Source organism: Periplaneta americana, chromosome 6 (assembly GCF_040183065.1).
Source record: "Periplaneta americana isolate PAMFEO1 chromosome 6, P.americana_PAMFEO1_priV1, whole genome shotgun sequence".
Lineage (NCBI taxonomy): Eukaryota > Metazoa > Arthropoda > Insecta > Blattodea > Blattidae > Periplaneta > Periplaneta americana.
In genome coordinates this window covers 142,001,450-142,025,923 of record NC_091122.1, presented here as the reverse complement: position 1 = coordinate 142,025,923, position 24,474 = coordinate 142,001,450, and the positions used below count along the sequence as shown (strand labels likewise).

General features: G+C 33.4%; 1 protein-coding gene and 1 non-coding gene across 4 annotated transcripts in view; both read left to right on the top strand.

The window, feature by feature from the left end:
* LOC138701860 (dopaminechrome tautomerase-like) overlaps positions 1-24,474 on the top strand; it is an 80,032-nt gene that overhangs the window by 49,529 nt on the left and 6,029 nt on the right. For 2 of the 3 annotated variants that reach the window (XM_069829188.1, XM_069829190.1), the window contains exon 2: positions 24,115-24,325. In XM_069829188.1, the coding sequence (XP_069685289.1) occupies positions 24,115-24,325 (211 nt within the window). Of the gene's footprint in view, positions 1-2,567; positions 3,038-24,114; positions 24,326-24,474 lie in introns of those variants that run through there. The other variant, XM_069829189.1, reaches the window with a different exon arrangement.
* On the top strand, positions 17,495-17,566 carry TRNAF-GAA (transfer RNA phenylalanine (anticodon GAA)). Its single transcript has one exon. It is a non-coding gene; the product is annotated as a tRNA-Phe (tRNA).

Below are 24,474 nucleotides of genomic sequence, written 5' to 3'. Positions count from 1 at the left end.
GCGTTAATAGTGAGAGTTATTCTGAATTATTCTATGCAAGTTCAATTTAAATTGCTTAAATTTTTTGGGTACAAGCGATTGAAATGGATGACCAAAATCAGTCAGGTCACGTCACAGTCTGAGATCAAAGATCATTAAATTTGAAATATAACCTTTACGTGGACGTACGCCGCCGGAAATTTATGAATTGCTTCGAGAGAAATGTGTGGTGACTCTCCCGAAGGCCTCGACGTGTCTGTAAAGGTCATATTGCTAAAGAAGACAACCAACGCGCTGGAAGACATTACCGGACTTCACTACAGAGGTAATTGTTGCCCGTAGGAAACTGTGCCCAAAAATTCGCCAGAACCGACTACAGCTATTAGAATGCGTGCAGTTCTGCGTTGTGTAATTTTCTCCATTTTCCTATAACTTCATCTCGCTTAGCTCCAAATATTTTCCTAAGCACCTTATTCTCAAATATCCTTAACCTCTGTTCCTCCCTCAAAGTGAGAGTCCAAGTTTCACAACCATATAATAATAATAATAATAATAATAATAATAATAATAATAATAATAATAATAATAATAATGGCCACTGTAGTATTCGTCCTAGTAATGGTGTCCAGGAAATATAAATAATTATATGATAAGAATTATTGATACTGCGATAATAGGAAAAAAGTATCTTCTCCACTATGTATACTTGCATACAGGCCTACTTCCTACCATATCAAAAGTATTTACTTCTGTAAGTATTGCAACAGAAACGAATGGAGGCTGAAATCTATTAGCATACATTTTATTGTGAAACGCAATTAAATTTAATTTTTCGAGTTTTTTTTTTTTTTTTTTGCGTTTCTTTTGGTAAAGGTTACAATTTATCATTTCAAACGCAACTTCATTGTCAAGCTATTAAACAAAATTGAACAACAATATATGACATTTATGTTCCCTTCTCTCTACTTTAATCGGATTTTGATACGAACATTACGTATCAATTTATGAAACTTCAAGTAAGCTTATACGTTGATAGATTCTCAAGAAGTATCAATAATTTCAGTCTAATGTTATTATTTCAGCATGGGTGAAGTTGCTTTTAATGATAATCGAGTTCATTAATTCATAAAAACAACAAAATATTTTTGTCTTGAAATATATTTTCTTTGAAATAAACAAATTACTCGTATTATAAACGTAGTTCGTTGTTTAAGGAAATTATTGACGGGATCAGTGATTAAAGTGTCAAAAAGGTTTTCGTTTATTAATTACTTTGCGCCAAATTACAAGAACATGCTATTTTAATCATAGAAAACTTGCAAGACTCCCTGAAAATAAACTGAGAAAGAGATTTATTCCACTATAGAGCTTAAAGCACAAAGACTTTTACAAAAGGATTAATAACAAAAACAATGTAGAATTTCAGTTAAAGAGCACATAAAATACATTATTCTCATGGAACTTGGAATTGTGTGAACTTACTAAAAAATTAAGATTAATATCACCATTCTTCTGAAATTAATGGCATTTTAACAATAAACATTACTACACATCCAACAAATGGCTTCATGTTTATAGTGGTGGACCCCTAACAGTTTATGAAGTTGGAGCAGGAGCTGGACGAGCACATTCTCTTTGCTCTAATAACTGCGTTGTCGAACAAGAATCAACGAATTTTGTGGCAAAATACTAGCGATTCAAACATGTATCACAAAACTAACAACTGCGATAATCTTGTTTACTAGAATTGTTATCTTTTTAATTCTAAAGAAGCTGTTCTTGTAACCTTGAACTCAAACGCCATTAAAACTAGAGAATTAATTAAGAAAGGAATTGTACCACAATTCATCCTATGTAATCTCGTTATAAAACGTAATCGTATGTGAAGCTGCGGACTACTTTCAAAAGAAGGAGACATGTTTTACATACCAAAAAAAATCTCTCACACCTCAATTTAAATATCTAGTAAAATAAGGAGCAAGATTATAAACCCTAACAGAACCCAAAATGTATGCGAAAAGAACGGTCGCAAGTCTCTTCATGAAAATTCACTAACATCTTTCAATGTACAGTACGCACCTATAATACTAACCCTATTTAGACTGACCATTGGAGATAACTGCGCTGGCAGACACATTCATAGGCGAAATATCTTTCTTTCCCCAATTGCAGCTTGCTTGATGCTGACGGAAAAATGGATGGAACACATCTGGTGTGTCTGGTCGTCTTCTCTAAAACTACACAGCGCTTTTTACGAAGTATATTTATAAAATTACTGAACTGTTGAGATATTAAGATATATTTATAACAATTGTAAAATTCTGGGAGGTGATATTTCGAAATTCTATGAAGAACTATTTCGGATACACGTTGGACATTTAAATTATTTTTGTCGCACCTGTGGTTTATTAAGCAAATTAAGGGAATAAATATTTTTTCGACCTCTGAAATTGAAAAAAAAGTTCTAACAGCATCACATTTTTAGCCTGGTAAGAATTCCATACATTTTATCAAAACCCGTCCAAAAAAGTCCTGTTTTATGATCATCTTACCTATGCCATAAAAATAAATCCCATCATAAGTTGTAACACACATAAGACTTTTCTGTAAGTGCAGTGTTCACAACTACATGATTGAAATATTTGCCAATATATTAATAAAGCTAAGGAAGAGACTAGTGAAGTGCTTTGTGTGGAGTATGGAACGGAAATATGGACATTACGAAGAAGTGAAGAGAAACGAATTGAAGCTTTTGAAATGTGGATATGGAGAAGAATGGAGCGTGTGAAATGGACAGACAGAAAAAGAATTGAAGTTGTGCTCGAAAGAGTGTGAAGAAAGAATAATGCTGAAAATGATCAGAAAGATAAAAAGAAATTGCCTGGGTCACTGGCTGAGAAGAACTGCTTACTGAAGGATGCACTGGAAGGAATCGTGAACGGGAGAAAAGTTCCGAGCAGAAGAAGATATCAGATGATAGCTGACATTATGTGGGATTTTCTTTCTGAATTACGTTGGTCGTAACAAATGCACAGTTTAGCCGTTGCACAGAAACAAGGTATGTTGGCTCAAATCATGTCTCAGAAATGAACGTTCATTCGTTGTCCTAATTTACTCTTTGTGGAAATTCTGTAAAATTCCGATTATACATCACTACATTCCTATTATATCTAAAATGTTTATATTAGGGTAAATCGGAAAGAGAAAGTCGAAGCTCTGACGGTTATGGAAATTATAGATGTTGAGTATTCGGACCTGATAGGAAGCTATGAAAAGTATTCAATTAATTTAACAGAAAAATTTTTAAGACATTGAGTATAGAAATGAAAAAGTTAAAGTAAGAGTTTCAAATACAAAGATTATTAGTAAAGCCCGGATTTCTAAGCACAACCAAACAGTAAAATAAGCAAGCAAATAAGCACCAAAAATTGTGAAAATAAGCACCAAAATAAGCAAAAACGAATACACAGAAATATTATGACAAATTATTTGTTTTGTAGAACTCTTATATTATTATTATTATTATTATTATTATTATTATTATTATTATTATTATTATTATTATTATTATTACCTTATTGGACTATTATTATTGAAAAATGTACAACTAGAACTCGATTGTTCACCTACATTGCTTCTAATCAGTTGCTGGTTTAACTTAGATTTATTCTTAAACCTCTCCTTATGCCGCGTTGTATTAATATGCTGCACAGTGTTATATTTTTTCTTCGCAGAAACACTCTTTTCACACACCAAACAAAATAAGACACTGCTGTCCTCACTGAAAATATTACTTCCAAACTCATTTACGCATTTGCGTAAGAATTCTGATTGAGAGGTTTTTGTGTGTAGCATTCCTTAACTACAACAGCGATCACACAACCTTAGGAATCAACGCGTGTTGCACAACTTGCACACTGTAGTTTGGAACTCGGGGATGCACATGACTTCATTCCGATAACACGCAAAGTACGATAACCGATTGATCTGCCTAGTCGCAGAAGCTTGGCGGGGAATCCCAAGGTTCTCTCCTAAGAACTACGCAGTATTATTTCACAACATCGATGCTTTCTTACGCATTCGACTGAAGTTAATTTTTTATTAGCCAATAAAAAAGGGAATCAGTGATAAATGACGGCTAGGAGTGAAATGTGCACTTTTAAAATTACAGTTTTGGGTAAAATATGATTTTTAATTAGAAATCGTAAAATAAATAAGCAAAAACGTTTTCCTGCGAAATAAGCATTTATAAGCACTAACAAACATATTTAAAACTGCTTATCTAGGTATAACGAAGTCTTACGAAGTATAACCTTCTTCCTTACCTTTGAAAGTGTGGAAAAGAATACGCATTTTACTTAGAAATCCGGGCTTTAATTATTAGTTGTATTAATATTATTATTATTATTATTATTATTATTATTATTATTATTAATGTTAATAGATACTGATGGTGAATATTATATAAATTAGTTATGAAAATAAATGATATAGATTAGCAAACGTAAATGTATTAGTGTTATATTGTATCCTTAACAATAGCAACAATAATAACAAAGGGTAAACAGGTTACTTAGTACATACTTACAGGCCTATAGGTTCCATATGTATTATTGTTGCAATCATTATATAGTGGGTGATGGCGGATTAAGAACTGGAACACATTTAATCCGCCATGACGTGAACACAGATTGATGAAATAAATAAATAAATAAATAAATAAATAAATAAATAAATAAATAAATAAATAAATAAATGTTAGCGTAAATCGCAGTTACAGCTAAACTTATATTGAATGAAAATATTATTCAATTTGACCCGCTGTTTGTTCTAGTTTATAAATTGCTCTCACAATTTATTAAGCTTACATATTTCCATGATTATAGGTGCATTTCAGAAATAAGGTCTGCTTAGTGTCCTTTGTTCTGGTTTACGTCTTAATGACTCGATACTAATGCAATAATCAATGTAATTCTGGCAATTTGTTAGCTTTTTACATCTTATGAAATTATTGCAGAAATTCTATAAGATGTGAAAATATTTCATGGAACAGCTATGTCAAGGGCGAGTGAATTTACGATGGTACGTGACATTAGATACAGGCAGAAGTGTTCATTACTGGTATGTAATAGAAAGCTGGTTTTTATTCTTCGTTTACAACAGTTAGTTCGTTTTTATGTGTAACGGAATTTCATGTTTTTCTCTCTTTATGTAGAAGGGTATAGTCACTGGTTCCGTCTCTCATGTATATAAATATGTGTGTAACCGGACAACTTTCTCTAGAATACAGACCAGACTTGACCAATTATCACCGCTTGTAGAATTTTTAATTCTTTCTAGTCACATAGGGCTGTATGTATAATGTGTTTATTTCGCAAAGTGTACCCTTTCATTATATTTTGTAGAAGGGGAATACCACTTAAATAAGTCCTATACTATATCTTGGTTCATTATACTGCACAACACTTTTCAATTGTAAATGTTTTATATATGTTTTTACTTATTTACTATCTAAATGACTGTTTTTGCTTGAAAATTACAGAGAAACTCACATTATGCAATAAGCCTATAATTTTTGTAACCTTTGTCTCATTGTTTTCGCATGTTTTTCAATGCAGAGGTAATTCGAATAAAACAACATTATGGTGTAACTCATAGCCTAAAAATTGCCAAAAATCATGACGTCTTATCGAAAAAACTTTTACCACATTCAGTCCTTGATTCGTCGAAGTGATAAGGAGACAGAGTATATGTAATGTACAATTAACCATACTTTCGGGAAAATCGAAATAATATTAATATACATGAAACCACAATAAAAATCAATAAATTACTATGTAAATTGTAAATTTTTATTTGTTATTCTAAGATCCTTTATCTACTGTTATGGTTATCTAGCGTCTGACTAAAGGTGGTAATGTCAGCGAAATGAGTCCAGGGTTCAGCGTCGAAAGTTACCCAGCGTTCGGTGTTAATGGGTTGAAGGAAAACCCCGGAAAAACCTCAGCTGAGGGGAGAGGATGGTATTTTTTGGTGAAAAATGAGTAAATCTTCAAAAAAGAAATTCTTTAAAATACTCTGTGATATGTGTGGAATGCATAGCATAACATTTTGTGGGTATTTGTGCCCTTATCGGATGCTGAGTCGCCATTTTTAAACTTCCTGCGTTATGGATTTTTAAATCATTCGCCCACTTTTATTGTTGTTTCCGGTAAATTAAATTTTCAAAAAAATTGTTTTCTTTAAAATAAACTTTGATATGTGTGGAATGCATTGCATAACATTTTGTGCGTATTTGTGCCCTTATCGGATGTTGAGACGTCACTTTTAAACTCCTGCGCTATGAATTTTTAAATCACAGGCCGCATTTATCGGTTTCCAGTAACTTCATTTTTTTTTTTTTTTTTGCTACAATGCCAGACAAAAATGGATATAATTTCTGAACTATTAAAGATATATGCATGAAATTTAGAACACACATTCTTTAGACTATTAGAAAACTTTTCTATGTAGCATAATTTTGTTGTTAATTGATTTAATTTTAAAAATACGTCCGTTTGTTTGCAAGAAAGGAAATCAGAAAATTGTTATTAAATTTTAATTGTTTATTTTACAAACGAAGGAATTAATATCAAAATTCTGCTACAGACAGTTTGTAGAACATGCTTTTGCAAATACATTGCAAAAAAGTGTTTGAATCTATCTTTAACAACGGTTTAGATATATCGGTTTTAGTACAATCCTGCATTGGGGTTTTTTTTTTTTCAAATTTGGCCCCCCAAATAATTTTTTTTATATTTTTATTTGGTTGAGTTGTCACAGCTATGAGCTCTCTACATACAAAAAATTAATATTTTACACCAAATAGGAAAAAAGTTTAAAAAAATACCATCCTCTCTTGTCTCAGCCAGGATTTGAACTCGAGCCCGCTCGTTTCACGGTCAGACTTACCGTTACTCCACAGCGGTGGACTTGATAAAAATGGTAAAAACCTTGTGAATAGCTAACCAATTAATTTTTCCTCATTTTATAACGATACTTTTCGAGTATTCGTGTCAGGTGTACTAGAAACAGAACGTACGACATACAAAATCCAAGGACTCCTGGATACATATTTTATTACAATGTGTCGAATTGGAACATATCTGGAAAAAATATCTACCACCCTCGATTCTAAGTCAGAATAGGAGTTCCCTTGCATGTCTTGACCTCATGGGGAATAGAGAATTGGGACAAAAGACTGGATTGTTCCTCTTGAAGGCGAGACAGATTAGAACTTCAACTGTTGAAGTTTGGGATGCGAATTATACACTTTTATGCCTGTTTAAGTTAGGATATATTATATAATGTGTTCTTTTGGAGAGTGGTTAGATCTAACTACAGGTGAGGGGGGTGAAACCTACAAAGTTAGGACTTGTTTGAGGTTCAAAGCACGTACGGTCAGAAGATCCGTGCATTGGATTTAAGAGAAAATTATGATAATGTAACATTTGTGTGTAAAATATTAGTCAATAAATCCATCTATCTACAAAATCCTGTTTTCCGGGAAAATGCAAAAAAGTTCTATTACTCTGTGTTTAAATATTTTCAATTTTCTTTTTTTCCATATTAATAGATTTTAGTGATATACATGAAATGTCGTTACTTTTGAAAATAATTTGTTTACAGAAATATACTCAAACGTTTAATTGAAATGTGCACCTGATACCAAAAAACTGAAATCACATACTTTGAAACTCAAATTTATTCGATTTTGCTGTATAAAACATTGCATAAAGAACAAAATCTCTGAACAATTTGTCTCTCTAATCGATTACATAGGACAAGCAGTCAACACAACTTGGAATTTTGCTTTAACAGAAAAAATTACACCTGAACCATGTCATGATCCGGAATGTCTAGTCTTGCGTCACAACAGGATTCATTTCACATTTTGAAGGATCGACGTAATCACTAGCTAGCTCAGAAACCTATTTCCAACTAAGAAAGAACCTGTTCAGACTTGTAATGCGTAAACATTGCATAATACAAATCCAAATGGAACGTTTTGTTTTTACGTTAGAAGAGATTTTCAATGCATTTATGGTACATTTTGTAATTATGACCCTTCTTTCACTATCAATACTGAATGCAAATGTTTAAGAAAGAAAATCATAGCTGCATCATTTGGTAATATTTGTTTCCACCTTTACGAAACAACTTTTAATTCAAATTGTGAAAAACTGTATTTGGTACGTTCTGTTTCTATACCCCTCATTATATTACATTTTTATTTTTTATCCATAGTGAACTACGTGTACAAAATAATATATTCAAGCAGAACGTTCTATGCTAAATAATCAGCAGGGTTAGGAAATTCATGCTCTAAAACTCTTGTAATATGCACGTAACTATGCCCTTAAAATGTGCGAAATATACACAAACATCTGCACTAAAATTGTCTAATTATAGCAATTTACTCAAGCAAACTTACATTTATTATTGAGAAATAGATGTGCTTGGCTCCACATCAAAAACAAGGAACGAATTACAATTCATCACTACTGTGTGACAGATAGGCCTACTTTCTATGGAAAATCCTAGCATGTTGTCTCACAAGATACTTTTGTACTAATGGCTGTAGAACAACTTCTAATTCTGTCACACTTTTTTGCTAGCAGTTTCTTAAGTTTTGCAGCATTAATATGTTGAACCATCTGACATCTTTTTTCACTCCCTATTTTTTCACGTGCTTTACAATATAAAACTCTGTCATTTGTACTAATAAGATTACTAGAAAATTCACTTTGTAAACTTTCTAAAACACTGTTCCCATCACTATTCACAAAGATGCTGGTCTCTTTTCTAGACCCTTCTTTGCTGTATAATCTACTTCAGTAAGGCGGGTACTTTCACACTTATCGAGGTCCCCTGTGGTGGCTGAATGGTCAAACCTTCAGTCTGTCACGCAGATAGTCTGTGTTCGAGTCCCGGTTAGGCCTGGGATTTTTTTACGGACAAGGTCGTAGTTGGAATTTTACTCGGGGTTCTCCCCATTCCTCATATTAGGTATCTACATCATTTTTCCATTTCGTCATCATTTCACATTATCCCCCGCACGCCGGCTAGCCTAGAGACGAGGGAGGTTGCCTGCTAGAAATTTGGGCACGCAGAAAACCTTAGTGTAGTCAGCCGGTGTGGATTTGGGATCGCAGTGCTGGGTCATAGTGCCTTCTCCCCAAAATACCATTTCATTCCCCACTTTCCGAGGCAAATACAATACCACGTGCCTCTTAAGTGGCCAGCCAGAGCATTCACTCACTCTTCGCGTGATGAATTATTCATTTATTTCGGTGATACTGATGTCATGATGTGGCATTTTAGTTTTTATTATTTGTTTCAATTGAGAGCAAAATAAATAATACCAGTTCACTAAAATAACCCATTTTAAAGCTGTTTCAATTTTTTTAGTGGAGATGCATTATCACCTTTACTTTTTAACTTTGCTCTAGAATATGTCATTAGGAAAGTCCAGAATAACAGAGAGAGTTTGGAATTGAACGGGTTACATCAGCTGCTTGTCTATGCGGATGACGTGAATATGTTAGGAGAAAATCCACAAACTATTAGGGAAAACACTGGAATTTTACTTGAAGCAAGTAAAGCGATAGATGTGGAAGTAAATACAAAAAAAAAACAAAGTATATGATTATGTCTCGTGATCAGAATATGGTAGGAAATGACAATATAAAACTTGGAAATTTAATCTTTGAAAAGGTAGAAAAATTCAAATAGCTTGGAGCAACAGTAACAAATATAAATGACACTCAGGAGGAAATTAAACACAGAATAAATATGGGAAATCCCTGTTATTATTCGGTTGAGAAGCTTTTGCCATCTAGTCTGCTCTCTAAAATCTGAAAGTTAGAATTTATAAAACAGTTATAGGCTATTACCGGTTGTTCTGTATGGTTGTGAAACTTGAATTTTCACTTTGGAAGAGGAACAGAGGTTAAAGGTGTTTGAGAATACGGTGCTTATGAAAATATTTGGGACTAAGAGGGATAAGTTACAAGAGAATGGAGAAAGTTACACAACGCAGAACTGCACGCATTGTATTCTTCACCTGACGTAATTAGGAACATTAAATCCAGATGTTTGAGATGAGCAGGGCATGTAGCACGTAAGGGCGAATCAAGAAATGCATATAGAGTGTTAGTTGGGAGGCCGGAGGGAAAAAAGACCTTTGGGAAGGCCGAGACGTAGATGGGAGGATAATATTAAAATAGATTTGAGGGAGGTGGGATATGATGGTAGAGACTGCTTTAATCTTGCTCAGGATAGAGACCGATGGCGGGCTTATGTGATGGCGGCAATGAACCTTCGGGTTCCTTAAAGGCTATAAGTAAGTAAGTAAGTAAGTAAGTAAGTAAGTAAGTAAGTAAGTTAAAATATGACGAATAAGAATATATTTACTAAAATATGACGCAGTAATTTAAAAGAGCATATATATATATATATATATATATATATATATATATATATATATATATATATATGCATTTATATGCACAATAAAATTCATTTAGGATACTAGAATAAATCTGTGTTTTGTTTGGGTGAAGAGAGATAAGTCATAAAAATTAGTTTGGAATAAAATGAAAATTAAAACATCGGACCCTTGTTGCAAATTATTTTCTACACAAATAAAACACATCAAGTAGTATTCTTTTGATTTTTGCACACCCAGTTGTATAATTTATCTTGTGTGTTCATCTGGGAAACAAAATTCCATCTGGACAAAAAAATGACTTATTCCCCTTTACCCGAACACCACAGAAATAATTTATCAGCATATCAGTAACAATGTTTAAAAATAATAATTAGTAGAGATGGGATAAACTGTTCTTTTTAAGAAACAGTTTCGACTGTAACTGTTTCATGAACGAAGCTTTTCCAAAATAACAGTTTCAAAAAAACAGTTTCATAAGAATATGTTTACAACGTGAGTGCCAAGTGTTCCAACTGTTTCAACCTCTCATCTGCTTCGGGACATGTTTCAAAGTCCTTGAATCGTCTTTAAATCAGCTGTTTAGTGTATTATGACAACGAAAGTCATTTTCGTAGGTTACTGTGGGTACAGTAAGTAACTACAATTCAAAATAAATCGATTTTATTAAAAATAACGCATATAGCCCTAGGAGAGTTTAATAACGATGACATTAGCCGATGATATTTTTCGCGGTATATTAATAATTAATATTATGTTAGGGCACCATGAACATATTCTCCATCAATGGACAGCTAGTAATTAATATCAGATTTATTAGGGAATTTGATTCGTACAATTAAATTGTGCGATCCTACATAGGCTACTGTTGCACGAAGACCGTCGTGGAACATAATATTATATTGACTTTCGATTGGAGGTTAATGATACCGCTACACGTGGACTTTGCAGACAACAAAGAAGAGGAAAACTGTTTAGAAATTTAACTGTTTATCTCTTGGAACCATGTGGAACATTGAAGTGATCACTGGACTAGTTTAACATTCCGGAACAGTTGGAACAGGTTATATCATGAAACTGTTCCGTATCTCTAATAATTAGATAAATGTATAAAAGTGTCTCCGACATTCTCTTTCTCGGGAATTTGTCTCGTCTCTCTTACTTTGAAGACCATAGCACTAAAGCTTCATTAATGACTTTGTAAATATTACATTTCCATATTCACAACCGCTAACGTCATCAAATACAGAATATTATTTACTTTTATGTTCCGCCAAAGAAATTAATTAAATTAAGTGTTTCACACAGGGTTGTTACATAAAACAAGGAATCCACATTTCCTCCTCGCAACTTTACTATCAGCACTTTCAACAGAAATACGCGTTACACTCGTGAGCAAACGCTAATTTTATTCTCGTCTGAAGGTCAGGGTCATGGTTTATGTGTAGGCTGAGTCTCGTGGACATATTATAAACCTCGGTGACAGGAAAGGTCATATTCATCATCTTATGCTGCTTTGGAAATACCAAATGCATGCGTTTCATCATTACACAGAACAAATTAGACTTACGCATTCACATGGTATTCAACTGTTCATACAAGCCAATGCGTGAGATGCGTACTTACACTTGGCTGTTGAAAATTCTTGGACTATACAAGATAAGAAATCGAGCTGAATTTTAGTCGACATATAGGAACTTTCCATTTCAGAAATCATTGTTATTCAGAGTGCTTTAAAAAAACGACAGTGAAAAATAATCGTCTTCTCTATTACTTGATGTCAACGGCATATTACACTGAACAACAAATTTTTACTTTTTGCCTTGCTCCGAAATAAAATTAGGTGAATATTACTAATATGTATGCCCTAAATTTGAATTTAAAATCCGAATTGCCACATCACGTACCATTTTCCGGGGAAAATGAATTGAATTTTTTATGACAAAACTTGTTTGTTTTTAATTTTTTGCTGCTATTGATAATATTACAACACACTAGGGATTCAAAATTACTCGTAATACTTGAAAAATGTGTACTGGATACAAAAATGATGTAGCATAGTTTAAAACACAACAATAAAAATATTTCATGCATATAATGAGAAAAATCTCGGAATTTGAACTTACATTTAAAATAATTTTCTGGATGACTTCTGTTTATAACTAGACCCGGGACTGTATTTTACAAGGAACCAACAATAGTCTGCAAGCATGCTGGATGATGATCCTCCTTTATATCGGCTTTCCATTTCAGATATTTCTTGATGAAATCTTTCCCCATGCTCGTCGTTTACCGCTCCAAAGTTAGGAGGAAAGAAATCCAAATGAAAATGTAAAAAGTGTATTTTGAGAGACATATTACACTCCATTTTGTCATATGCACTTAACATGATTTCCACAACAAGTTCTATGTAGTTCTCTGCCCTAGAATTTCCAACGAAATTTGAGCAAACGTCTTTGAAAGCGCGCAATGCCATTTTTTCTGTAACGGAAAGTTTTTCCTCAAACAAAGGGTCAGTCATAACTTTGTGAATTTGTGGACCGATGAAAATGCCCTGTTTTAATTTTCCTTCACTCAGACTGGTAAACTTTTCATTTAAATACTGAAAACCACACCCTTATTTGTTCATTGCATAGACCTCACTTTGAACTGTTATGAAATTTACTTCATAGAAGGGACAAATATCTGAGTATTTATTATAAATACAAAATAACATGCCAACAACCACAATAAATCGTAAATAAGTCATAAACTCATAAAATGCATTAGCTTTTGTTTTGGTTTATACCCCCAACCCGCGCCAGATGTTCCCTGGAGGAGCACTTATCGAAAAGTGAAATCATAGTATATCTTAACATCCTTACGTGATACGAATAAAAGAGATGCATTTTCGGATTCAGCGCACATCAAACCATAAGGGACACATTGTTTTAAGTCGTAGCAAAATTCTTGTTGTTCAGTGTTATTAGTATAGCAAACGACAACTAACTAAGAAGCTACAGAATATTATGGCCTAAAACAGCCTCGGTAAAATATAAAGGTATCCCTTCTAAAGCCACGGAGGCATCACTTTCATTTCACCCAAATTCTGTCATCCCATGTCAACAAAATTGGAACATTTATCTTCATAAGTGAATAAGTAAGCAGTACTTTCTTCATGGTCAGAACTTAACTGAAACACATTATAATAATTTACTAAGTTATACATTGAAAGCGAAGGCTGTTTTCGTAAAATTCATAAGAATAAAGGTGATGCATGGAAGTACAGTTTCCGTGGCGCTTTAAAAGTGCATTCGATTGCCCTCGCCAAAAGTTCTGAGATTCTCATTTTATAGGAGATTGATAATTTTAATAAAATTTGCAGTAAAATCATGGCTACGAGAAAGATATCTTGCTTCCGTTCTAGATATAATCTGCTGTCTTTCAAAAACATAACTGGTATCCCTATCATCAGCCAAACCTGTTTCACGCATCTTATTAAAAAAAACACGCAAAGATTTCAATTAAGTGTTTAGAAAGAGAACATGTACATTTTTATAAAAGATATTAAAACTTTCATTGCTTTTAATCAAAGATAAAATACTAGCGAAAGTCCATACGAATACGTACAAAATTTTATAGTGCATATCACTCTTATACACGCGTATCGTAGGCTATGTTATGCGTATAGTCGAATACAACAATTGAGCAATGCAATTGAGCTTTTAATAACCAAAATTTTAAGAAAATTTGAAAATAGGTCACAAGTTAATGCTGTGTTTTGTGATATTTCCAAAGCGTTCGATTGCGTTGATCACAACTTAATTTTATCAAAATTAGAATTTTATGGTATTCGAGGGAATACACTAAATATTTTTAGAACCTATCTTCATGGCAGAAGGCAATTAGTCTCAATAGGTGAAAATTGGTCACGTCTCTCCAGTATACATTATGGTGTTCCACAAGGCTCAATAATTGGTCCACTGCTATTCTTAGTAGCAATAAATAACCTTCCTAAGTTCATTAAAGCTATAACAATTATGTAAGCTGATGACACTACATTCTTATGTTCTAGCTCTACTCTGAATGAATTACATGCTCTAACCAATGATATTCTATCACAGATGGCTTTATGATTTGAATCTAATGGTTTTTTGCTTAATCAAGAAAAGACTATCAACATAACTTTTACCCTAAATCATGTAATAAAAAAGGACAACATACAAAACTATACCAAATTTCTAGGACTTTTTATAGACTCCAGTTTAACATGGGAAAAACATATCGAATATATATGCACAAAATTATCAAGAGTTATATATTTATTAAAGAAATTAGTGACTTGTGTTTCTCAAAATTATTTAAGATGTGCCTACTTTTCGTTCTTTCAGTCAATAATTAGGTATGCCTTAATTGTCTGGGGAAATGGTAGCAAAATTGGGAGTGTCTTGATTTTGCAAAAGAAAGCCATTAGAATTCTATGTCAATCAAACTATCTTGAACATTGTTGACCTCTTTTCAAACAATCACAGATATTAACTGTCATTAACTTTATATATAACTTATACGACCTAGTTCTTTACTCTCGACAAAATATAGACAATTACTCATTAATATTCAATATACATGATCATGAAATTAGAAATAGTGAACAAATTAATATTCCATACTGTAGATTACATAAAACTAGTACAAATTTTTCTCCCATGGGGATGAAATTATATAATAAGCTTCCCAGTCAATATTATAAGTTACCAACTAATAGTTTCAAAGCTAGATTTTATAATTGGCTTTTAATTAATCCTTTCTACTCTGTAGATGAGTTTCTTAACATAAATTCATACGAAATTGTTTTTTAATAAATAAAGTTATTTAGATTAGTTACAATTATTACATAAGAGTGAAGTGTTTTCATTAATTTTAGAGTTTCAAAATGTTTTGTGTTTTCATTCTAATTACTGTTTTCAATTATATGTGTATTTTCAAATGTATGTTTTTTTGTGATGAAGCCTATCACTGTATGTTTAATGGATTAATCAATTAAGTTGAATTGAATTGAATTGAGTTGAGTTGAGTTGAGTTGAGTTGAGTTGAGTTGAGTTGAGTTGAGTTGAGTTGAGTTGAGTTGAGTTGAGTTGAGTTGAGTTGAATTGAATTGAATTGAATTAAATTGAATTAAATTGAATTAAATTGAATTAAATTGAATTGAATTGAACTGAACAAAGCATAGAAATTTAACCTACAGTTTTCCTGTTTAGATTAGGCCTATATTTTCCTCTTGATCCGGTTATAAATTACGTGCACAAAACAGTTGTGGATCCAAGTCCTTTTAATATATTCGGCACACACTTCAACGAATTGTCTTTACGTGAATCACCACGTAGACCACGAAATGGGTCAAAGTTTGCAGAACACCGAACAACTGATTAAAGTTGATTATTAGAACTTATTTTTATCTTTGTAAAGGTGTATACAGAGAGCTTGATCCATGAATGGCTTTAGCAGTATCTCTTTCCTACTTTCAAAAGAGAGAAACATTCACCACGAATTGTTACCATTGGACTCCTACTATGCCCTCCCTCCATATCCAAAAAGAGATTGACTGATACATGATATACGCATTTATAAAACTAGATCACAACCAAATATCAACATTCCTATCTGCGTTCTCACTTAAAAAAAAATTGAATTTCACACAGCTGTTCATTATGTCACCCATAGCAGAGTCTACTTCAGTAAAGTTCAGTTCGTTCTTAAAGAACTCGGAGGTTCATTACCGCCCTCACATAAGCCCGTCATCGGTCCCTATCCTGAGCAAGATTAATCTAGTCTCTACCATCATATCCCACCTTCCTCAAATCCATTGAAATTTTATCCTCCCATTTACGTCTCGGCCTCCCCAAAGATATTTTTCTCTCCGGCCTCCCAACTAACACTCAATATACATTTCTGGATTCGCCCATACGTGCTACATGCCCTGGCCATCTCAAACATCTGGATTTAATGTTCCTAATTATGTCAGGTGAAGAATACAATGCTTGCAGTTCTGTGTTGTGCAACGTTTTCCATTCTCCTGTAACTTATCCCTCTTAGCACTTATCCCTCTTAGCCCCAAGTATTTTGGTTATTAGAGAAGAAAACTCGCTCCGGCGTCGGGGATCGAACCCGGATCCCTGGTTTTACGCACCAAGCTACGCTTAAGTTCAATCCACAGCATATGATCGAATACCTCTCCTCTAGTGATTTTCTCTTTGTGGCCTTACTCCATGTTCGACATATATGTTGACATATTATATTAAGTCAACTGCCATTATAGAAGGAGAGCACTCAATTCAGTGACTTGGTGGCCGGGATTCCACATTGGGCGAAAAATCCTCTAACAATCATTGTTGCCATAACATATATATTCTGTAGGACCAAAAATTAATTTTTACCCAAATATTTTGCTAAGCAACTTATTCTCAAACACCCTTAACTTCTGTTCCTCTCTCAAAGTGAGAGTCCAAGTTTCACAATCATAAAAAAACCAGTAATATAACTGTTTTATAAATTCTAACTTTCAGATTTTTTCAGAGCAGACTGGATGACAAAAGTTTCTCAACCGAATAATAACAGGCATTTCCCATATTTATTCTGCGTTTAATTTCCTCCCGAGTGTCATTTAAAGTATATGAAAGTAGAGTAAAGGTTGGTAATATTGTGATATGAGTAATATTGTAATAGTTTTTTTTTTTTGAGAATTTATTACAATTTTACTGGGCGAGAGGAAGATCTGTTTTTTGCGTCAACGTACTAAGGGAATGTTCGTGGACAAGTTTATGCACAAAACCGGTCCTTCTCTCGCTCATTAAAATTGTAATAAATTCTCAGAAATAACTATCATAATATTACTTCTATCACAAGTATTACCCTATATATTACTTATACAATTCATATAAAAATTATGAATAATAAACATAGCAAGGTAGTAGGTCAAATATCAACGGCAGAGGTGCACTCATTACGAGTGACTGAGTGAGAGGATTCAATCCGGCATCGGAATGGGAATCCGGTGTGGCTTAGTGGATAGAGCGTCAGCACGAAGAGCTGAAAACCCGGGTTCAAATCCCGGTGCCGGAGAGAATTTTTCTCCGCTTCATCCATTCTTCATCATATGATGACGCAGAATTTCTGCATGGAAATATCATATGTACTTAGGTACATCGTAACAATCTCTTTTGATTAAAATTACTTGTGGTAAGAAAAGGATTCTGACTACATTTCCAGTTTAAAATTTTTACAGAGAAATAAAGTTAGCTTAGCTTTGCTTTGCTTTACTTCCGTAAAAGCTAAAGTTACTTTTTGAAAAAATGAATCGTGTAGATATCTGAAACAATGAAATATTTGCTTTTTTATTTATGGGTATATGAGGAACAAAGAAAATGTAAAAGAAATTCTAAAAGGAAATGAACCAATGCAACTAGAGACGCGATCAAGAATTTATAGATTTTATATCTTGATTACTACAAACAACCAACGAAGAGGGACATAATGTAAAGTAGTATTATGAAATACAATTTATATTTTGTGTTTTCAAAATAACAGTTTATGATTAAGTAATTTTTGCTCAAGTGTAATTTATTTATAAACACATTGATATAGACTCTTTAATACGTAGCAGCCCAGATCACATATAGATTGCTCATTCCTATGTTAAAATCGGTTGCACTTTGAAGAGATCGCCACCCGTCCGCCGTAAACGAACACGAGATGGCAGTACAGTCGCTAATGCAATTCAAATGGGAGTTATGACGTGAATCCTTATGTAACAACTAGATGGCAGCATAGTAAACCTAACAAAAGTTGTTAACGTCAAAGTCTATAACGCAGAGCAATCTGGGTATATATGAACTACGGTAGCAGAAAATAATTGTATTTTTAGTTGTTTATTTAACGACGCTTTATCAACTACTAGGTTATTTAGCGTCAATGGGATTGGTCGTAGCGATATGGTATTTTTGGCGAATGAGGTCGAGGATTCGCCATATATTACCTAACATTCGCATCACGATTGAGGAAAACCTCGGAAAAAACCCAACCGGATAATCAGCTCTCGCGGGAATCGAAGACACCTAGTCGAAAGAATATCTTCAAGTTAGGAAACGAATTTGCAAAAGAGATTTGATGAAGATATAAAGTGTTGTCTTCAATCATTTGTACGATTATATTTACTAGCAATAGCACGTGTTGCTATGAAACTCGTACCTATAAAACATGACGAATGTCCGAAGAAGAAAGACTAATGTGAACCACTCTAAAGGCTCAGAAGTGGTAATAGGGGCAACGTCCTACGACACGGCTGGCCGGGTTGCCGGGCCTGTAAATTATGTGATACTTGCTACAACAGCCTCTAGGCTGAAAATTACTATATTATCCTTTCATTTGCAGACGTGAGTACACTTTCACCTTCAGAACTGTGACTAGCCACGAGAAGCTGTATCACGCATCATCTGGTTCGTGAGACAGAATGGGAACTATTAGAATTCAAAGCACTTGTACGATGTATCACACGTTTAATTGCATGCTGAAATTAATTTCAAACTGTTACTTATAAAACATTATTTATGTAGTCCTAAAGTAAAAGCATCTAAGAAAATGTTATGGTAGTTCCAAACAAATAATAGCGTGATAAAGACAAAGCATAATTTTCACTTCGAAACTGACTGTTACCTATATTTGTTTATACTTTCACGTCAATTTATATAGATTTAAGTTTTTTAATATATTTGTATATGCTTCAATGTCAATTTATATAAATTTAAGTTCAATTAAGGGGTTACTGTCCTCATATTTTATGATATTTTCACAAATACATGACCGCCATACACTTACGATGACTTATTAGTCGAAGGACACGATGGTCGATTCACGATTTCGAGTGTCTCGACAGATTTTTTATACGTTTATTAGTGTCTTCAGACATCATGTCTTCAAGTTACATTCGAATAAGTTCTGATTGCTTTCTTCAAACTTCATCACAGACCAAATATCTACGTAAATATTTAAGTATTACTTACTTACTCACTTATTTACTTACTTCCAAATGGCTTTTAAGGAACGCCGAGGTTCACTCCCGACCTCACGTAAGCCCGCCATCAGTCCCTATCCTGTGCAAGATGAATCCAGTCTCTATCATCATATCCCATATTTCTCAAATCGATTTTAACATTATCCTCCCATCTACGTCTCGGTCTCCCCAAAGGCCCTTTTCCCTCCGGCCTCCCAACTAACACTCTATACATTTCTGGATTCCCCCATACGTGCTACATGCCCTGCACATCTCAAACGTCTGGATTTAATGTTCCTAATTATGTCAGGTGAAGAATACAATGCGTGCAGTTCTGCGTTGTGTAACTTTCTCCATTCTCCTGTAACTTCATCCCTCTTAGCCCCAAATATTTTCCTAAGAACCTTATTCTCAAACACCCTTAATCTCTGTTCCTCTCTCAAAGTGAGAGTTCACGTTTCTCAACCATAATATAACCGGTAATATAATTGTTTTATAAATTCTAACTTTAAGATTTTTTGACAGCAGATTCGATGACAAAAGCTTCTCAACCCAATAATAACAGGCATTTCCCATATTTATTCTGCGTTTAATTTCCTCCTGTCATTTATATTTGTTACTGTCGCTCCAAGATATTTGAATTTTTCCACCTGATAAATCTCTAATTTTTATATTTCCATTTCGTACAATATTCTGGTCACGAGACATAATCATATACTTTGTCTTTTTGGGATTTACTTCCAAACCTATCGCTTTACTTGCTTCAAGTAAAATTTCTGTGTTTTTCCTAATCGTTTGTGGATTTCTCCTAACATATACACGTTATTCCTTTGCAGTGGTCGTGCCAGAAAATCAGCCCCATTCCGAGACTTTTTGTATGTTTTCGTAACAAGCTATTTTTTGCGGTGATGGGTTGTTAGCCCTTCGCCCAACCCCCAAGCTGGAGGACCACCCCTTATCGGCTGTCCACGACTGCTTATTCAATATATTCGCAGCTACCCTCCATAACTTATATGGAGGCCGTCTCCTCTATCCGCAACCTGAGGACGTGCCATGCCGTGGTGATAGGGACCCACTATACATGGATTTAAGTATTATGCTATTATTAAATTTTCATCATATATATTTTTTTTCTTAGACCGTTATGTTCTATGAATTATGCCTCTCGTTCAAGACAATAGAGGAATCAAAGCGTCTTCCAAAATGATCAGTTAATCCGGAAATAAGACTAAGGGCAAAGTGCCAGACAGTTATGGCAAATTAAATGTAAATTATTAGCTTTCCTTGTATGTCCTGCAGTTATGGTACCTGCCATTGAATTAAGTACTGAACATTGGATTCATTAGTTCAATATAATAATGTATACGTACTGTATGCAGCTATTGAAGAGCTTTAACGTAGCGTAAAAGCTGCAGTCATGGGTTCGAATGTCTATGGCATGTTATATTTTGTTCGTTGTCAAAGTGATGTCCTGTGTTGACGTAGGTGGTATCCAACATATGCTGATCCCCCCAATTGGGGTTTCACACTGATTGTCTAATATCAAGTCGAAAAGAGACAAAAAAATATTCGGGACGTAGAAACCACGTAGTATATACACTCTGTATACATATACTGTGTATGTAAGTGTGTAAGATATTTAACATTAAAATACGGTCAATATAAATAATCGGATCAAGTAAATTTGGAAGCTATAGGGCATTCGATAAGTTTTATTTATTTATTTATTTATTTATTTATTTATTTATTTATTTATTTATTTATTTATTTATTTATTTATTTATTTATTTATTTATTTATTTATTTATTTATTTATTTATTTATTTATTTATTTATTTATTTATTTATTTATTTATTTATTTATTTATTTATTTATTTATTTATTTATTTATTTATTTATTTATTTATTTATTTATTTATTTATTTATTTATTTATTTATTTATTTATTTATTTATTTATTTATTTATTTATTTATTTATTTATTTATTTATTTATTTATTTATTTATTTATTTATTTATTTATTTATTTATTTATTTATTTATTTATTTATTTATTTATTTATTTATTTATTTATTTATTTATTTATTTATTTATTTATTTATTTATTTATTTATTTATTTATTTGGTGGTGTCAATAAAGACACATGTCAATACAAGTTCTAGGTCACATGTACCCTTGCCTTAACAAGAATATTGCTTAGTATAACATGAGTACGTAAATGAAGTGTGACTAGTAAGCTGGATATGTAGGTAAACTTTCAGAGTCAATGATTTTTGCAGAAAAGTTAACATTACTTGATTGTTCACTGAACGCTATGTATAATTATAGTTTAATAAGTGGATTAGTGTGTGTTTGTAGTTTCTGAAGATAGTTTTCACGCAAGTGCTGCACGTAGTCACTGAATAAAATGATTTCCAGGTCACTGTACAGTTGTGCGTTAGTAATGTAAAAATCAGCACCTGTGATGGTTCTGCACACAGCTCTTTGGATGGCATCGAGTTTCTTAATGTGGCGGGGATGGGTTTGAGCCCAAATTTCTGACGCGTAGGACATGTATTCGATAAGTAATGGCAACAATGCTGTAAATCAGTGCTCCTAGTGATGACCATTGAAATCTTGTACTACGTTATAGAGCAGTGATTGTTTCATAAATTTGCAATATTAAAATCTCGAAGTAAGTAGCCATATTTTGTAAATACAGTGGCTGTTTGTAGTAAACAATACAGCCCTAGAGGTACGAACAAATAATAATAATGATAATAATAATAATAATAATAATAATAATAATAATAATGTTTTATTTTCGCTGGCAGAGTTAAGGCCATAAGGCCTTCTCTTCCACTCAACCAGCACAAAGGTGCTTCATAAAAATCCAAGTTGCAACTCAGTGCTTTAGGGCATTACAGGAAGCCTGTGGGAGAGACGTCCTACTATACTAAACTATTGCAAGCAGAGTGGACATTCGCTTTCAATCAAGAGTTGACATCCAAAGAGCTTTAGATTGATCAGTGAGAGCGATATTCAGAATGCTGCTGCAGATGGAGTCCGCCGTCTTCCAAGAATTAGACAACGTATTGTTGACATGGCAGGAGACTATATTATTCGAAGTATGTAATGTCAAAAGTACCTAACATAAATAAATTTAGTGTGAAACAGTAACTATGTTGTTATTACTTTTCGAATGTCCTAGTAGATAAATATTACAACGTGTTCATAATTCTTGTGTTCGCTTCGTCTGCGATGTCCGTCGCGCTGACCACATTACCCAATCCTTCCAAACTCTAAACTGGCTACGGCTTAACGAACGTAGAAATGTTCATTCCCTTGTTGTTCTTTTCCAAGTCCTTCACACCTCTACACCTACCTACCTTGCCTCCCGTTTCAGTTATCTGTCGTCGTATCACAATCTCTTCACACGCACGCAAAACAGCCGCATACTAGCCATACCAACACATAAGACATCATCGTATTCATCATCATACACAATCTCGCTATCGCGCTTATGGAATACCCTACCCAGTGACATCAAAGACTATCGGAATTTAACAGTGTTCAAAAACAAACTCATTAAGCATTTTCTTACTACGTAGAGTAGGTTTAATTTTTACTTAAGTAAAAAAATCGTTCTCTGTTTTTAACGTCTACAATAAACTGTCTAGCCTTTATTAATCAGTTAATCTTTTAATACTTTGATTTTTACTGTATTTGTAAATTTAATATTAATTGTAATTACAATTGTAATTGTATTCTTAATATTGTAGTTGTAATTCCCTCGTAGAAGGAAAGAGAAGGCCTGATGGCCTTATCTCTACCAGGTTAAATAAATAAATAAATAAATAGCAACTGAACTAAGAGCTGTTTATATTTTATTTCATGTTCCAGTACACAGGTTTTTTGCTTAATATTATTTTAATGGGTGCAGTCTTAAATGCAGTTCTTTCTTGCAGAGAATTATTATGAACAAACCTAGAAAAACCGTTATTATGTTCAGAACTGATTATAAATCCAAACATTAGACTGAAATTCGCATGCAAACAGTAGAACAGTGACGGTGGAGTTATTTCTGACCAATTACAGCGGGCAATATTTTTCGTCGTCATCAGAATAACGTTTACACGAACGAAAATAAACGATCATTATCGATAATGTTATTCAATTACTATTTATAGTTAGTGTACATTACGGCTTTTCGGACAGAAAGTTATAAATGTAAGGCACTTTTAAAGCATCAAACTCTAGGAAAGAAACGTCAGCAATTAATATTACGTAACCTTCGTCCAAATTAAAATTGAAGCAGACTGAGGATCTCAATTATGGTAATCTATGACCGTGTTACACCTTAAAAAAACTTCACACATGTAATTTTGAAGGCCATCAGGCGTACGGTGTTATAGCCTACTATTGTTGTTAACAGTTACGATTAAGATGAAAGTAGGCCTAATGATAATAACAGTGATGAAATTTATGGATTTAAGTTGTATTGTTTAAAAAGACCTTTCACTTCAACTAGTGACGGCAAATGTCTGAAAGTTTTGCACAGAAGACATAAATTCGGCCAATAAGGCGCAATGAATAAATAACTACTTAATATTTAATAAGACTGATTTGTTGCTTTTAGGTGTGTCGGCGGCTTTCTTTCTACCACTGATGGTGTCTCTGTCAGTGGAATCACCCAGTCCTCAAGTAGCCCCATTTTACTACAATGATGTGCCAGAACCACCACTACCACCTCCTCCAGAGCCAGAGCCACCAGTACAAGTGCCGAACTCCAGACTACAGCAACATTACTTATGGAAAACGGTCGACTTCACATATCCGAGTGAACAAAGGTTACACTTTTGAGTATTGCCTAATTTTGTCAATAATTATCACGTGGTATATGAGAGTAAAATTAATAAGAGTACATAGAAAACATATTTGACGAAATGAAATCTAATATCATGTAACATATATTGTAATATCCATAGTTTTATCATAT